The 18,038-nt window shown below is 37.3% G+C and overlaps 1 protein-coding gene across 2 annotated transcripts in view; it reads right to left on the reverse strand.

Moving 5' to 3' along the window:
• Window positions 1-647: 647 nt before the first annotated feature.
• The window catches only part of LOC108893427 (gamma-aminobutyric acid receptor subunit beta-2), a 119,116-nt gene continuing 101,725 nt past the window's right edge, over window positions 648-18,038 (reverse strand). For both annotated transcript variants that reach the window (XM_018691445.2, XM_018691443.2), the window contains 5 exons: window positions 11,883-12,020; window positions 9,358-9,510; window positions 7,104-7,348; window positions 5,836-5,976; window positions 648-5,259 (listed from right to left, as the gene is read on the reverse strand). In XM_018691445.2, the coding sequence (XP_018546961.1) occupies window positions 4,912-5,259; window positions 5,836-5,976; window positions 7,104-7,348; window positions 9,358-9,510; window positions 11,883-12,020 (1,025 nt within the window). In that variant the 3' untranslated portion in view covers window positions 648-4,911. The remainder of the gene's footprint in view (window positions 5,260-5,835; window positions 5,977-7,103; window positions 7,349-9,357; window positions 9,511-11,882; window positions 12,021-18,038) is intronic.

Here is an 18,038-nt window from a genome sequence, read left to right on the forward strand (position 1 = left end):
CACACCTTCTCATTAAATGGTTTTTCTTCATCCTTATTATTCTATATTCTGCTTTATTATTCTATTCAGTGTATAGAACTGTGTACCAACCCTGAAAGTAATAAAAACAAGAAAGAAGGTGTGTCCAAACTTTTGACTGGTATCTGGTACCTGGTATATAAAGGATAACACAAACTGACAGGGAGGTAATATTGCAATATAAAATTATATTGCAATATAATTTTATAATTAGTTCAATAGAAAACTATATTGTGATATAAAATCTCGTGATAGAATTTTATATTGCAATACAGATTAAATTCAGAGAGCCTTTAAATTAATAATTCACTTATTGTGATAATTATTGATATCAACTCATACAATTTTTTTTATCATGATATAATTTTTGGCCCTTTTGCCAAGCCCTTGCCCTGGGTAAGAATCGAACCTGCATCCTCTGAAATGCAATGTTATCAACTTGAGCTAATTAGCCTGATCTTTTTTTGCAATTTCTTCAAGCCTTTGAGCATTTGTTTTGGACTTCATGATTTACTGTCCCTGGTAATAATCGAACCAAATAATCGACAAAGCAAGCGCCTTATCAGCTCAAGCTTATCAGTCAGGTGAGTAACTGCTAGGTCCAAATAAAACTCACAGATTTAGAACTGTATACAATATTTATTGACAATGTATTCATTTTCATAGTAAAGACAGACACTGACTTTTACAGGGCTTATCTCTAAGAAGGGTACAGTTCAGGGTTTTTGGGAATGTTCTCGTGAGTGGCACGTACAAGGATTTTTCAAGGTGGAGGGTTTTGAGAGGGTTAAGGAGGATTGGTGCTGCTTGGAGTGAAGTCCATGGCAGCAGGAGGCTAAGGCTTCTTCTGTGAGTGTGTGCAAACATACACTGTCACCAACATGTGTCATTTAGGCTTTTAAGATGTCAGTCTGTCCTTGCTCTCCAGAGAAGACTCTGCTGTATGCTGAAAACCTTGCATTTCCAAGAACCTTAACTTTCCAGGAATGAAGAAAAAAAAAGCCATTTTCAAACCATTTGTAACCATGTATTTCTGAAACATTATACAAGGGATTATGAAAGGATTTCATAAGCATAAATGTCACCAGAATCCCTAGTGGACAATGTAATCATTCTGTATAGTATAAATGTGAAAATTGCCAAAATTGGATTTACAAGGTTTCGCCAAACAACAGTGTTTGCATTTTTTTTTTACACAGGAGTATAGAAGTATAAAAATATATGAAACAAAAATGCGTTGTGAAGTACAAACACATATTCAAAGTGTAGAACTTATGAAGCAGACCTTTCTTGCCAGTTGCCGGTGTGCTTTGGAAAAAAAATACTGTATGGCCAACATACACCCACCACACACTCTCACACTCAAACACACAATGTCATTACCACATACAGCATTATTCTGAAGATTAACAAATACATTTCTATTGGGTAGTTTGAGACTTATCTATGGTTGAGGTGGATTCAGTACCTAAATGACTTGTAAGGTATTTTTAGTATTTAGATTCTGCCCTTGCTGAAAAAGTGTGGCCATACTGTATGAATACTGTATGTGGTTTTATGAGACTCCTATTAACAGAAAAAGCAAACAAATTACAGAAAAAACATCTGAAGCAGGTTCACCAAGGTATTTTCCCTTACGTACAATTCTTGGGTTTAAAGTTGTAGGTTGTGGTTGCAGTGTTGTTAGTAATGTGAATTGTGCTGACCTGAGATGGTTTAATTTTGGGTAGATACAAAGGCATCACTGGCCTCTTTATCACATGACCCATTTTGTGTGTGTGTGTGTGTGTGTGTGTGTGTGTGTGTTTGATAAGGTGGTGTACATTAAGTTGTATTCAGCTGATCATTGGTACAAGAAATTGTTATACTTTTGCTGACATATTACAGCAAATACATGCTGCAAAAGAATATCAACTACATTCATGAATACATGTTTACATTTTGGCAAAACCAAAGAAATGTGCTTTGACAAACAGCAAAAAATAAAAGTGATCAAGTGACACCTAAAATATACTATTTACATTGTTTCACATCAGCCTATGCATTCAATGCATACAATATAAATGATATTGAAAATGTCCTTTTGTCTTTTCTGTAGAAAGCTCATAATTGTTTATTTACAAGAATAATATGCTCCAATTGATGATTAATAATATATTATCTGATATATACATACTTATTTAAATATGTTTTGTAGGATGTGATCCCAAATTTGAGTTCAACTCATCTTCATCTATAGAAAAAAAATCAACAATGCCAATGATCCTTTTTAATAGAACTCAGAATCTACTCAGAATCTCCCGTTGCACGTTTTTTAAAACTCACTTACAAAATCTATTTTGTTTGAAAAATTTACTATAAACAAGAAAAATGAGAAGAATTTGGTTGACATAATCACCATAACTATCAAAAAACCCCAAACAAAACAAAAATTACTTATGTGCAGTTTTCAATACCAAGTTCAACACAGTGGGAATTATTATTCATTCTGATGAGTAACATATAAACACCAGTGAGGTGAAAGCCCAGGGTTCAAAGTGAGCTGAACTTTAAGTAACTTTTTATGTATATTTTTAATATCATCAATATTTGCACTACCAATCAAACATACTTTTTATAATACTGTCATTACATATGTGTGTATGTACGTATGCTTAGTTGATGTGTATTAAACACAAAAGCACGAGTCAAATGAACCAATTCAGTGAGAAAGGAGAAAGTGATCTAAAACAAAATATCAAGGAGTTACTACTGTACAGAGCATGCAGTGAGACATAATTGTAGGTGGCTACATTTTAAGTAAACAATTAAAATATTAACGCTGAAGTGTTCAATCACGCCTCCATAATCAAAATGAATAGCATACTGGGAGAAATGCTCCCTTTGCTTTAGATCTCAAAGGCTCATTTTTGTGTAATTTTTGTAAAAGATATTTGGAGTTACCCTCTCTTCCTGTCTACATCTTTAACAACGTTCATGTTGGCACACTTTCATATATGAGCCTTTGTCCATCACAGCAACTCTAACCATACTTTTTGAATGTCAGCTCCTCCAGTGTGAATTCCAAGTGCTACTTTACATTTGACTCTGATGAATATTAAGGTACTTCTACAGAGACAGTTCATTCATACAGACAGTGTGGCAGATCTGTGGGGATAAGGATATGACAGTCTTGTATATTGCAGCCCTAGTTGTATTTTTACATCTTAACTTTGTTGTAACTGAGACATCGAGTGTCATATCAATAAAGTGTAGTCATATCAATAAAGTTCCTCTTAAGACAGCCCCCATAAGCACCAGGTATTAGAAGAACTACGGTACAGCCTCTATGGCTTTTAAGAACTTGTGTGCAAAATCTTTTATAAAATCTACCTTGTGTACATACAGTCAAAAGCACAGCATCATTAGTAAATAATCTGAAAATTCATATTGGATTTACGGCTATGTCCTTTATGATCATCAACCTTTTTTTTAATCTGGAAACAATAAGGTTTTTAAACCTATAATACTAATTAGAATAATCTGGCTTGGGAGGCAGATACAGTATAAGAACATAAGAAACAAAAAGAAAAATGATCTACATTTAAAAAAAAGTCTATTAAAATTACCGTGTCAATACCTGATATTTGATTATTTTTGTGCTTTTTACGCATTCTCACCTTTCTGTGGACCAGTAGAGTTGTTTTAGCTTTACCATCTGTGTTCTTATTGAACCATTATAGTTGATTAAGTGTCTTTTCAGCAGTTGTGAACAATTTGTATTAATGTTATTAATATGTATCCAAGAAAGTGAGAATAGAGTGCTGAAAAAGGAATTTTTTAGGTCATATTTTCCCTATAATATATGCTATACAGGTGATATTTACATTTACAGTTGCTTAAAGACTAAACTACTTTGTTCACATACAGTCCTTCCCAAAGACATACATACCATGTATATGTGCTTTAGGGATAAAATTCAGTACTAATAATTATACTAAGTAATAAGTAAAGCCAGTTTGGTTAAAGACACATATTTGATATTATCTTTCTTAAATGTTTTTGTCACTCTTTTTTGTCTTTACTTTCTCTCGACAGTTTCACACAGTGGGCAGGACACAATAATGACAATCCAAATTGGCTGTATTAGTTTCATGCGTCTTTACATTATGAAATTTTTGACCTTCAGGCTTCTTGAGTGCAATCTGAATTAATACCTGGAAGTTTTGGAATGATCTTAGTTGAGAGTACATAATGCCACCTTATTAACATAGTTTAGGAAGTGAAAAAATGCTTAGAGGTAAATTATTTAGTGCTTCCAACACATTAAAGTACAAAAAAGTTGATCTGACATTTCTTCCATGTGATATTGTAAATTGTGAACTTCAGGCCCTTATAGTTGTGGTATGAAATAAATTCTAGTAGCAATAAATTGATTTTTTTGACATAATCTCAGAAAACCATGTTAACTTAAAACTTAACACTTTTAAGCAGTGTCAGTGAAAGCAAATGGTCATTTAAAACTATATATGTCAACTTTTTCATTTTTATCTAACTGATATGATATTTTGGCAATGAATTATGTATATTGTAAATCTAACATAATAAAAACATTAAAAATATGCAAACAAGCATTTTAAAAAAATGGCAAGATACACAATTCACAAATATGTAAAATTTTAAACAATTACTCAGGAACAGGCACCTTATATGTTTGTAATCTCTCTTCTATAAGGTTTTCATGTGTTAGCCAGCAAATGTGGTATTCCAAGATATAATGTATCCAGTCCTGAATATAGTAATTCAGTCCAGTCTTACAAGATCACATAAAAATGAAACAAACCAGATACAAACAAGAAATGAGCAACATATTTTGCTGTTTGTTCTTGCCGTCACTAATGTTCTTTTTTCTTTTTAATTAACATAATAAAGCCAGTAAACTATGTTGAAAAAGGAAAAGACAGTTGGGAAGATCATCCTTGACCATTTGTCAATAGAGTTTACGTCAGTCAGGTCTGGGATGGTAATCTTTAGCTGTGAAGCGCGCCTCCGTAGTCGGCTCTTCTTTTGAGTCATGTGGCGCTCCAGTGCATTTCGACCAAAGTTGTGCCTGGCCAGCCCTGCTTTGCGGTACTGTAAAGTTGAGCTGTCGTATGTTAGCATGGTATTTCGTGGGTCATTGAGACCCAGAGCCAGCTCTGAGACACCCATGTCATTCTTAATGTCCAAAGTGCCCAAAAGGATGTTTTCATGTGGGTCCATCTGTTCAAGGGAAAAGAGTCAAGTTTGTCTAGTGTATTAATTATCATATAACAGCATTACATTTCAAAAAGGTGGAGACTTTAAGAATATATTCTTCAGAATGTATTATTTGACTAAGGGTGAGATCATCACATGTACGGAGAAAGTGGTCACTCCTTGTCATGATCACACAGTGAATTATCATTATCTATGATGTGTTTTAGCATCTCTCAGCTCATCTCAGCTGGTAAACACACTAGAGCATTTAGAAGCTAATGAGATGAAAGTTTTCCTCAGGTACCAACTGAGGGAAACCAAAACAGCTAAAGGGAGACAGAATATTGCACTTCTATTCTCCGTCAGGCCAAAAACACACAGCAAATAATTGCTATTATTATAGCCTGAGCCTGCTGGATGTGTTTGTTAATGCTTCAGTATTGTTTATATCTTATTCAGTGGCCCCTGAATGGAAAAAAAACCCAACAAAAAAACAAAACAATAATACTGTTTTTGAAGAATAGTGTAGTAGTTTATGCTATAAATGTAAAGTAACCGTTAAATCCACTTTGGCATTTTTGAGATGGGTTTTAGCAGTACCTTATTCTTTTGATCTCCCAGTCCTATTGCTGCGTCATCCACAAAGATTGGTTCCCACATCGAGTCATGACCATCAAGATCCCTTTGTTTCATTCTTGCATACAGAGTATCATCTCTGCCAACAACATTCCCCACTAGCCACTGCAAGCAAACAGAATTGCCATGGTAACTTGAGCAACTGAAAAGTTGTGGAAGGAGGCTGCATTTGTGTAGGCAGCCATAAGCTGGAAAATCTACATGTACATTTAATTAAATAATTAAACCCCTGCGGTCAAAAGTAAGTGCAAATATTTGAGGACAGTTCTTAGCACTGCAGTTAGAGTGGTTGTGGCTCAGGGGGTAGAGCGGGTCATCCACTAATCAGAAGGTCAGTGGTTCAATCCCTGGCTCCTCCAGTCCACATACTGGAGTATCCTAGGGAAAGATACTGAACTCCAAATTGCCCAAGATGGCAAACCATCAGGCATGCGTTAGAAAGCTCTACATGTATAGAGCAAGTGCTGTTTGAATGTGTGTGTGAATAGGTGACTGTGAACCTGTAGCGTAAAGCTTTTTGAGTGGTTGAGATCACCAGAAAAGCCTCTTTTCAGTGGATTTGAATGTCTAGTTTTACTATCCTCTTTTGCCTTTACTCGATGCCACAGGTTAATAATGCAACTATTTTTCTTTTTTTCATCAGTTCTTATCAGTATTTTATATTCAACTGATAACACGTCCATACGCAGCCATGTTATGGTGACCATTTTGCATCTTTTCTAGCAAGCAACTGGTTCATTTCAGCTGGGAGCACAACATTGGAAGGTGAACACAACTCTTTCTACCAAGACAAAGAACCTTCTTTCTCTCTGTTTCAGCTGGCAATATGTCACATTTGGATTACAAATAGGGATAGTACAAGCTTATTAGGCTGGCTTTACTTGGCACAGAGAAAGCAGGAAACATTAGGTCAACACTCCATTTAAAGTGGTGACATTTCTTTTCTTTGATAGTAATTATTCCTAGCTCCTTAGACAGCTTTATGAATAATAAATTAAAATTTCACTGCAAACTAAAGAAAATATGTGATTCTGTGAATCTAGAAAAAAAACTGCCTTCACTTCAAAATGTGAGCATATGGGAGCTCATCTCAAGTATGTGCTTGCCTCTTTGTTTCTGCATACATGGAGGCATTTTTTAGAAGAATTGTTGAGAATTTGGGGAAAATCAGTACTTTTTCAAAATGAAAACGAATTGTGAGAAACTGCAGAGACAAGCTAAACTATTCTCACCTTGTTTGGATCCATCCTCATCTTTTCATTGTTGGCTGTGGCTGTCTTCTCGGCTGCCTTTTTCTGACGCTGAGGGCCCCGACCGAAGAAAATGTAGTTTACTAGTGCATACTCCAGCAGAGCAAGGAAGACAAAGACGAAGCAGCCCATGAGGTACATGTCTATGGCCTTGACGTAGGGGATTTTGGGGAGGGTTTCTCTCAGATGGGTGTTAATGGTAGTCATGGTGAGCACCGTGGTAATACCTAATTGAAAAAGACCATTTTTGTTACATTCTAACAGAAATAGAGAGAATCAAGAATGAAAAAGTTAAGTGGGGCAAGCAGTCACAAAATGATTTCATTCAAAAAATGTAATTAAATCAATAACACCAATCACATGAAACTCTGACTTACTGTACTATTCTGACTGAATGTGTGACCGTTTTAATTCTCCTGACTGCAAGACATCTTTGTGATCAACTTGATACCGTGTCTGTGTATGATTAAGTCTGTCAGGATCAATGAAACTGAGGGGCTTACCCCCATGGCTTCAAACCATGCACTGGTAGACAAGCTGAAAGACGTGCACCTGAAGCGGTGCAGCAATTTGAAATTCAAATGTCAACCTTGGTCTTGTTCATTAGCGGAGAACTCCTACTGAGAAAAGTTGTAGACAGTTTTCAAAAGCCTCACCCAGCAAGCCATGGGGATAGTTACTGTCAGGCTGACTTTGCATATCAATGTGTTAAGTTTGTGCTTATTAGGAGTGGCACACTAACTCTTAGTAGTAATTTCATTTCATATTTTTGCTGTTTCTAGCAAAGTACAGGCTCTTGGGTATAGTGTGCTTACAATCGTGTGTGTCTATGGTATTATCTATATGCAGGATTATAAATGAGAAGGCATGAGAAGCCTGATTCTAAGGCTTAAATGTGATCTTCCGTACATACATTAAATAATTGTTTTCTCAGCTCCTATAGAGCTCACGAATCCTCCCACCCACACCTGTACATTCTACTGTGAAAGCACACGCAGTGAGATTATTTAAGGCAATTTCTATCAAGAATCTAAGTACACAATTACTAAATTATTATACAGCTGTCACAAAGCTGTCAGGTGACCACCGCTCAATATAGGATTTGGGCAATTCTCCCAAGCTGTTGCTGCAAGAGCTTAACAATAACAACAAAGGATTTCTGCAGCATAGTGGCCATGTGATGCAGCCATTACAGGTCCACTTTAATGCCTGAAACCAGGTCAGAGTAAAGTGGTTCCCGAATATAGCTTTGATTGGGGGGTGACCGAATATTTCCCAACTCTGCTGCCCTGCCTCCATTATGGAGCATTACCTTTTTTTTTTTTTTTTTTTTTTTTCATTAAATCTCATGCATGCCTTCCCCCTGGATCACTAAAGCTCAGTCGTCAATCAGCGAAATTGCCTTGTCGACTAAAGCAAGGGATGGGTGGAAGGATGGATGAAGCTGGGTAGATGGAATTGGGTGAAACGAAGACAGGGAGCTTCAAGTAAACACAGAGTAAGTTAGAAGCTCAGTGCTAACCTCACAGGCTACTCAGGGTTTACATAATCAAGGATGACGCAGAGGGGAATTGTGACTTCCAGAAAAGCACAGAGGTTCTCAATTCAGTGAAAACACATCAACCTGGTCATCCATCATCATACATCTAAGTATCGTTACTTTAGTAACACTTCTTGTACTGGGATGAATATTTGACCCTATTAACACCCACATTGACTGTTAAAAAAAAAGTAAAACATAATGTAGCTGAGGATCAGTGCAATAGTTTCGGACTGGATAAGGTACATGTCTGGAAATAATATAGACACAAATCAATAACTGTTATTGATAAATGAATTCAGGAGTGAAATTGGATAAACTGCATAAATTTCAGTCATGGGCTGTGAGTGAGGTGGTGAGTACTGTAGAAAAAGTTTTACCCATTCACCAGAAATTCTTGCAGCAAAGACATTACTTGACACGGATCAAGCACGTCTTCTACTGACTAAGGCTTCTTCCTTCCTTGTTAGTATATTCAATGTTTAGATTTGCGACCGATCTATCTGTCTGACTCAATACATGACATATGCTGTGATTTTTTCCTCCAAGGTTTCTTTAGCATATCTATATTTACCCTTCAAATGAATGATGTGAGGGTAATAAAAAAAAACGATGGTGTATTTCAGTGCCAATGCAAGTCCACCTCTGTTTTAATGTGACCTCTATATCTATCTATATTTGTATTGCAGGTCTCACCTAGAGCCACTCTGGCAGCAGAGGCATCATAGTTGATCCAGAAGGACACCCAGGAGAGGATGGTGATAAGGATAGAAGGCATGTAGGTCTGCAGGATGAAGTACCCAATGTTTCTCTTCAACTTAAAACTCAGGGACAGACGAGGGTAAGAACCTGCAGAGAAGGGACGGGGAGAGAAAAATAGAAAGCAGAGGCAGCATGAGGTGACGCATTTCCACAGTATTTGCCACAGATGCTGGGTCTCCAGGACTTTATGTTTCCTGATTATTTCAGAGGTACAGTGTATATTTTGGGATGTACTCAGACCTCAGCACATGTTCAGACAACAAGATAGCTAAACAATAAAACAAGTACTTTATCAGAAAACAGTGACTGCTTCTGATTGTTGTGGTAAAGGTATATAGTTCAATTTAGACACTAAATCTTACTTGATGAAGGTTACACTGGTTCCCTGCGTTAAAGTAAGTTTGTGTACCTCATCATTTACTTAAAGTTATCCATTCTTTATGGCAGGATTACAACAGCAACAGCCTTATGTAACCATATGTTGTTATATAATGTTGATCAAAAATTATCAAGTTAACAGATAATTTACTAATAGATTAAGCTTTAAATTATTTTGGAGGTTAACGTATTGGTACTTTAGTCAGTAAAAAAGGAAAATTGTGAAAAAATTCCATCATCATTTCCCCAAGCCTGGGGTAACATTTTAAACATATTTGTTTTATGTATTTATTTATTATTTTAGAGCAAATCTCTACTTTTGAGAGGTTGACGGATTCATTGTCGATCAGTTGTCTGTGGATTGACCAATCTATCAATTTACAAGCTACTTGTATCAACAGTCTTGTATGATGAAATGTAGATTTCCATACTGTAAATGATAAGGACAGACAGTAAGATTGGTCTACTCTTGTCCATCCTGAGTATAGTCTCTAACCCCTGGACTGTCTATTGCAGAAGCACTCAGTGAAAAGCCATATTTGTTGTCTCCACTGAAATGACACATCAGCGCTCCTCTCCACTACCTGTATTTATGCACAATATTGGAAGAGGTTTGATGTTTTTTTCCTATTCATGGTTGTTCCCCCCCTTTTTGCTTATCTCTGCTCTATTTGAAATAAGCCCACAGCAGGGTTTTGGTAAGGGAAAACTGTATCAGCACACACATTTTCCCCCTCAGGGAATTGGCTGTATTTTGGTTTGAGTTTCATTTACAACTGGATGGGGGAATGTGCCACAAGAAGGGTTAGAATACAGTGCAATATATAGTCAATTTGAAAATCATGCAGAAACAGAGGAAGGATGAGGAAGGAGGATTAAGTCTTTTAAATGAAACCACCAACAATCCACCAGATGCAGCTCCTCTTGGAATGCCACCACTTAGATCTGCTATTTCTGTTAGCACATGTTAGCATGAGCCACTGAGAGAATCACTGAATTATTTCTTCACGAAGTGAGGAAACATCTTTGATAGAAAATGACAGGATGCAGGGGCAATGGCGGATATTTATTATTCAGAAGGACAACAATGACATTGCCTATCCTTGGAGTGAAACATGACACTTTTATTGGATAAATGTCCAGGCATTTGTGCTGATGTTTGCATTTCTGAGTGACCCCCAGGTTGGTCTCTCCATCTCCCAGTAAACTGCATGTTAAAAGGGAATTCCCCATCTACTACATCTTTGCATTATAAAATCAGGAACATTACGGGGACACACTTGGGTTGACTTTCATGCATGCATGTTAATGGCACACAAACCCACATACACATGCGCACAAACATTGTGCATTCATCAGTAAGCATTATGTTTTTAATAGGGTTGTGTGGAATGTATGACCCTAGAACAAGCTCCAATTGGCGGAGTCTTTTAATGTATTAATGTTGCTTTTATTCAATACAGTAGCAACCCCAGAAACTGTATTCAGCAGAACCACTGTCCCGTTTACAATTTCTTGCTTGCATGACAAATTCATGAATATGAAAACACCAAAGAAATGAATATTTCACGGCATCAGACAGCATTCTTTTTGTTTATGGCTCTTAAATAAGTCATGGTGTCTTCTGTCTCCCAGGACAGTGCTTCATTCAAAGGTTTGTATGTGTTTGTATATTTACATGGCATTTTGCATTTCTGGAAATCAGTGGATGCTGTTTTTTATATCAAAAAGTGTAAACATTGAAATTAGTCAATATGTAGGAATTACCATGTTGTGTTCTTTACAGCAACATAATGATTGTAAAATGCAATATCCCTTAGCACCAGAAAATAATTAAGGGTTTTTTTTTAAAAAATGGAATTCAAGGCAAAGTAATAACAGTTTATAACAGCATGTGTGTGAGAGAGAGAGTGTGTATACAAAAACTGAACAAACATGCCTCAAGATATTATTTACTTTAGCTCTAATAATATCAGACTGCATTATATTGTACTCATGTTGCTCTTTGTGTGTTCAACCTTGTGCATTTAATGAACACAATCCAGCTGTCTCTTTTATTACTGGAGTCATTCGTGTGTTACCTGTGGAGAAGACAACATTCTTGGAGATGAGCTTATGGTCCACGATGGAGAACTGGGGAAGTTCAATCTTGTCCACCCCCGTCACGGCATTGTCTCCTCCTCGCCAGTAGAACTCTATGTCATCTGTAGTGTAACCATCTGAGACAGAGCACAGGGATTACTGAGGATTGTTAATGGTCTTTATTGTATATGTGTTCATAATCACGTCCCATCTGGATCTTGCACAGTACAGTCAATTAATCACTCGGCATTCATCACTATGTCACGTTTTGCTGACAGCAGCTACAGTCATTGGTCTTTGGTTCAAAATATGTGGTTATCCAAAAGGAAAGGATGACTCTCATAATAAATTTATGTTTAAATACATACTTAAATCATGCTTGTTTACTACTTCTGACTAGGTATCGCCAAATGCATTTATTCCACAATTACTTTCATACTGTGCATGAGCTTAATTGGACAAGATTGGGGAGAATTAATCAAAGTCAGTGGACCTGACATCTAATTGCTACGACACTGCCAAGTAAGAATTATGTCAGAATTATTCAGTTAATGTGGGTGGTTCAAAAGTCTCTTTATTTTTTGTGCTTTTCCAGTTTTTTAAGCATGGATTTTTTCATCTATTATTATTATCATTATTATTATTTTAGATATAAAATCATCCACTTATATGCTCTTCAGTCTGAGTCTTAATCCCTCATTTGTAATAGTTCATTGAATAACCTTAGAAACACTCATGTTGCAATTTTTGTTAACTGATTTTTGTTTAATCTTGATTCATGAGCACTCACACAGCTACACACACTTCCCAGTGCATCAACAGTGTGTGACTAAACAGCTCCACAACGGTTGCATGTGTTGTTCAAAAATATCTCCACATCTACTTTTGAGGTACTCTTGAGCAAGGCACATGTTTATGTCTAAGTAATGTATTCTTGACAATAACTGAATTATGAAAAAGCCTGTTAAAACTATAAATTATGAACTGTAGTTGAACATACAACCTTCCATATAGTAGCTGGCGAAACCCCTTATATGCAGTATGTGACTAAATATATATGAGTCGACTTTATTATGTTTTGTCCCATGAGCAACTAAATTATTAATCCCAAGTGAAAGAATGATTAAATAACCAGGCTTGGCCTCCATTCTCACCAATCAAACCCTGCAAAGGGACAAGAAGCAAGTCCATTAATATTAATCTCAACCAAAGACCATGAAACTTGGCTCTTGCATAATCCACTGCCTACTGTCTGTTCTGGTGCAGTTGTCATGTCTGCTGACTTCAGGGCATAAGAGCATTGGTCTCAGAGTGAAGAGAGGAAGGAGATGAAGAGACAAGGAAAGACTAGAGGCAGCTGCGGTTAGTGCATTTTTTTTAAAAAGGTGGGTCACAATTAAAACCCTCAACTAAAACATTCAGAATTATCACCATGTGGATCTGGGAGACAAGCTTGATTTGAAACATGGCTGGCATTATTACTTTTCCATATCTTCATTCTTTAGGGTTAGAAAATGCTTGAGAAGTGACAGAAAAGCTTTTATGTTGTAGGGCGCTGTGTTTTGTACATAGCAAGCTAGCAGTGCTAGATTATCTCAGAGTTCTGACAGCTCATCACGATGGGTGTATCGATGTGTGAACTTGCTCCTCTGTGAAGGAGGAGGCCAGGACTCACAACACACTTTCCTGCCCCAAGACAAACACCAGGATATTTTAGCCTTACATCATAAAGCCGATAAAAACATTCAATCTCTCTCAATGTGCATGTCATACTCCATTTCAGGTGACAGCAGGAGATGGATTAAACGACAGTCGTGAATGTTTTCCAGTATCTCAGCATGCAACTTAATAATCATCTGTGATGGTTGCAATACTTGTTCCAACTGTATGTTTGCTGCGATGTGGATTTGCATGCGTGTTTGTAGAGTTTGTCTGAGCGATTACTGTTATATCATTTGATTGCATGCATGGAAGTTGACTTCTTTTTTGCATGTCCATTACTTTGACAAATGCTGATGACGGGGAGGTTTAGCAGCTAGAAAGTGAATTAACATGTTTGCTTTGCATGAGCGTGTACAGTATGAGTGGGATGGCGGTGATGACGGGGCCGAGCTGGATGATATATAAAAGCATGTTTGACAGAACAATTTAGAGGGAACTCCCACGCTGTTTCATTGATTAGAGCATAAAATATAGGCCGTTATATTTATCACACCTCCTTTCTCCTCTCCTCTTTCTTCTCTCGTCTTGTCTCCTTTTCTCCCCCACTCTTCCTCACTAGCTTGTTCTGTTTTCATCTCCTTTTCTCACACTACTTCTTTCCATTTGATTACACTCCTCTCCTTATCTCCTCTCGGTTATTTCTCAGTCATAACTACTATTATGTGTCCATCTATCTTCCACTCTACCTTCCCTCTTCCTGTCTCTCCCCTATGCCCCTGCACTCCTTAATTAATACTTGTGTGACCTATTTAGTTGCTCTGAATTATTAAAGCAGACTCTTCCATGGCTGCTTTCAACACCCTCACACTCTGACATCCCTTGTTCCTCTTGGCAAAAGTGAAGTTGGGTGCTCACTGTGTTCAAATATACTCCTTTTTTTCTCTTGAAAACGATTGTATTTCAAAAACATTCATATAGTCTGGGTAGTCATACTACATCATCGTCAACATCATCATCATCATCACCTCACATAAGAGGTAATCAATAAAGTCTCAAAATGTATTCCAAAGCTAGATACATAGCTACATACAGCTAGAAGAAGAATAGCAAAATGAGATTAATGTGTTCTCTCAGTTCCAGTAAAAAGCCTGGCAGCTGCATTTTGAACTAACTGCAGACGATTAAGAGCTTCTCTTCTAAGTGGAAGAGTATAAGGGAATTCTATTAGTCGAGATGGGATGAATTAAAGGCGGGTCAGGTCAGGGGCAGACAGAAATAACTTAATTTTGGATACATTTCCTAAGTGATAAAACTACAACTGAATAACCTCCTCTACTTGAGGTTCAAAATTTGAATGTGAGTCAATGTGGTGAGTCCCAGAGGATCGTCCCAAGAGGATAAAAGTTCATCTTAATGGTGACCCTCTGATCTTCCCTCTTGTGGCCTCAATGGAGTCACATTTCCACTTGTACACAAGATATATTATAAGGATGAACCCTCTGCTTTTATTTATGTTCCGTAAGCTTTCCTTTGGAACTGAAGAGTAAAATTATCAGTATAAAACTTCTGTATTGTGGGGTGTAATGCACATTGCGACCAGGGACAGCTACCATGAGTTGACAGGAAGAGCTCACTTCTGTCATAAGACCCTGCCGACACACAACAGCAACAACAATGCTCCGAGTTGTGCATGCACACTCCTAGTAAAGAAGGGCGAATGCAAATCATTCACATATCAGAGTCAGTTATTTGATCCAGTCCTCATATTTTCGATTGTTCAGCCACCCATCAACTTAACTGTATTGTTTCTATATAATTGAGCTGACTTTGCAGTTTTCCCTCACTTTGCTTTCATACTGAAGTTATTAGTGTTTGGCACAGATAGATCATCCTGACACCCATTCTGCATGAAATTAAGCGAAAGGAGTGAAGACGGTGAAAGTGAGAAGAAGAAAAAAGACATGATCTGCAATACATCACAGACACAAGAGTTAGTCTAGAGTATATCTATTAACTATGAACTGATGGAATGAGAAAAAGAGAATTAGCTCTTTGATTCCTCAGTGGCATGAGATGCAAACTCAAGCATAAAGAAGAAGAAAAAGAAGGAAAAAAAAACCTATGGGTGTGACAATATATATTTTACACTGCCACAAAGGCTTCGCTCATGGATTCCAAAGTCTGGGAGCGTTGGCAGGCTAAAAATAAATGAAATTGTTCATGATAGCATCAGAGGAGATAGCAATACAATACTAAAGCTATTTAACTGGTACTCTGGCATATCTCCCTGACCAAATCTGACTCCAGGCCTTTTTATCAAGCTTATGAAATAATGTCTCAGTTGATTTGTTTTAATGGGCAAAGAAGGATTTTGGAGGCAGATAAAACACTGGCTTTGATATTGCTCTGGGCAAAACATAATCACGGATAACCAAGTTTTTTTTTATACTTCTAAACGGTGCTCTGAAACATCATATACCTGTAATAAAACTATGAGAAAAACACACAGTTTCTAATACGTAATAGACACCATTGTCATTGTGGCATACATTTTAAAGGCCATGCAAAAGCACTAAAAACAATCATAAAAATCCCTTCATCCCATTTTGCTCACATCTGTAATGAACAGATGGCTTTTTATGCACAAACCTCTGTGTTCACAAACCTCGTCAGCGAACGGCACCTTAAAATCAAAAGATGCCACAACTAACTAATATATTCACCATGAATAGTAACATCGAACATTTTTAATGGCGCTCCACCAAACCAGCCATTAGTGCAGAAAGCACACAGGGTTCTAGGGGGAGTGTGTGTAAATAATGATACAGTGTCCACTGAAAACTTAACTACATAGCCCAATCAAACCAGACACACAAAAACATCCTCAAATCCACATACACACACAAATGGGAACGTCAAATCAACCTCCCTGAACAACTTCCTGTCTCTAACGCTCCCCTGTGAGCTGAGGAGGCTACTCCACTCTTAAATATGTCTCAGATGAATTTTTGATTGCATGCAGTTCAAAGCGACTTTAATGTTATTCCTGGTGTCCAATTAAAAATGTCTTCAAACTTTTGCAGTACACAGCAAGCTGCAGCCGACTGCATGCCTGGACAGGGATGGAACATCTAAAGATAAGATAAATAAATAAGCCATGCAAGCCCAAGTGTAGAAACCATTCACACCCCAGAGGACGTGTGCAGTTTCTAAAAATGGGCTCTGATGGGCAGAGATAGCAGACGAGAGATAGAGAGTGGAAGTGGCTCTGTCCATATGATGTGGATTGCTGGTGCAGAAAATATAACTACTAGCTGGTAAAGATGCTGTAATGAAATGATCGTTTCATTGTGAGTGCAGAGCAGCTGAGCGAAATAACAATCACAATGTCTGTCTCTCCTCTCTCAGTGTATAGAGAAATAAACACAATCTGTCTTAACATGCATGCGTGAGGATGTGAATGTATTGTTGGCTCCAAGTTTGTCTTAATTTGTGTTTGAGTTGCTATTCTCTTCCAGGGTTTTTTTTTCAAAGCAGCTTCACTTAAATTCCCAATTTTGCTGTTACCTGAAGATTGCCTACAGTCACATATATGCCAAAGCTAAAGCAGCTAATCAGGGCAAACAATGCTTCTAATCTGTGTAGTATTCACTCTTCACACGCCTCAGTGACGCTACTCCTGTTATAATTTACTGAAAAGGTGCACAGCTGCCATACTTGCGAAGTCAATGTTACATCTTTAACTAGAATCAGCTTCCTGTGAAGGTAGGGCAACTATACAGCAGTGTACATACTGTACAATGTGAAAAACATTACTGTAACAGTGACCCAGAACATCAGGGGTTTAACCCTTTTAAATAATGCAGAGAATGGTATTTCCTCACACTGAGGTAAAACCTTGTATGGCCTACTACGCCACTTGAAGTCCAGAATAACGCATGCATTATGGAGATGCTGAGCATGTAATAACAAAACAAATGCAGGGTGACAGGGCTTGGCTTGCAAGATTATAAACCCAACCCTGATCCACCTCTGCTGAACATGAGGTTGAAGCAGTGTGGTATTACAGCCAAGTTTGTCTTGCCTCATAATAAAAATAAGCCAGCAACTACAGTGTATTTTTGTCATGAGGTCCTTGGAGTAGTAACACCATGATGGATAACAGTATAGTCTGATGATCAAGGGAATGTTTTTTTTTTTGTGTGTGTGTGTACTCATATTCAGAGAGTAGTAATTCTTATCACTTGTAGCTATCATAGTTATGTCCTATATTTATAACAACACAACTCAGCAACACAGAACTCTGAGCTGTGAGGAAGGAGTCATGCTGTCTTGAAGTTCTCCCTAAACTTGGAATGAGAATATAGGAGAACCCAGTGACATTTTCTTTAACCAGAGGTAGAACTTCTCATTCATAATTGACCACACCCTGTATTTTACAACATAAGAGAACACAAGCTTGTTAACCACTGAACACTTTCCTTGGGCCTTTA

The sequence above is a fragment of the Lates calcarifer genome, linkage group LG20 (genome assembly GCF_001640805.2).
Source record: "Lates calcarifer isolate ASB-BC8 linkage group LG20, TLL_Latcal_v3, whole genome shotgun sequence".
NCBI classification, from domain to species: Eukaryota; Metazoa; Chordata; class Actinopteri; family Centropomidae; genus Lates; species Lates calcarifer.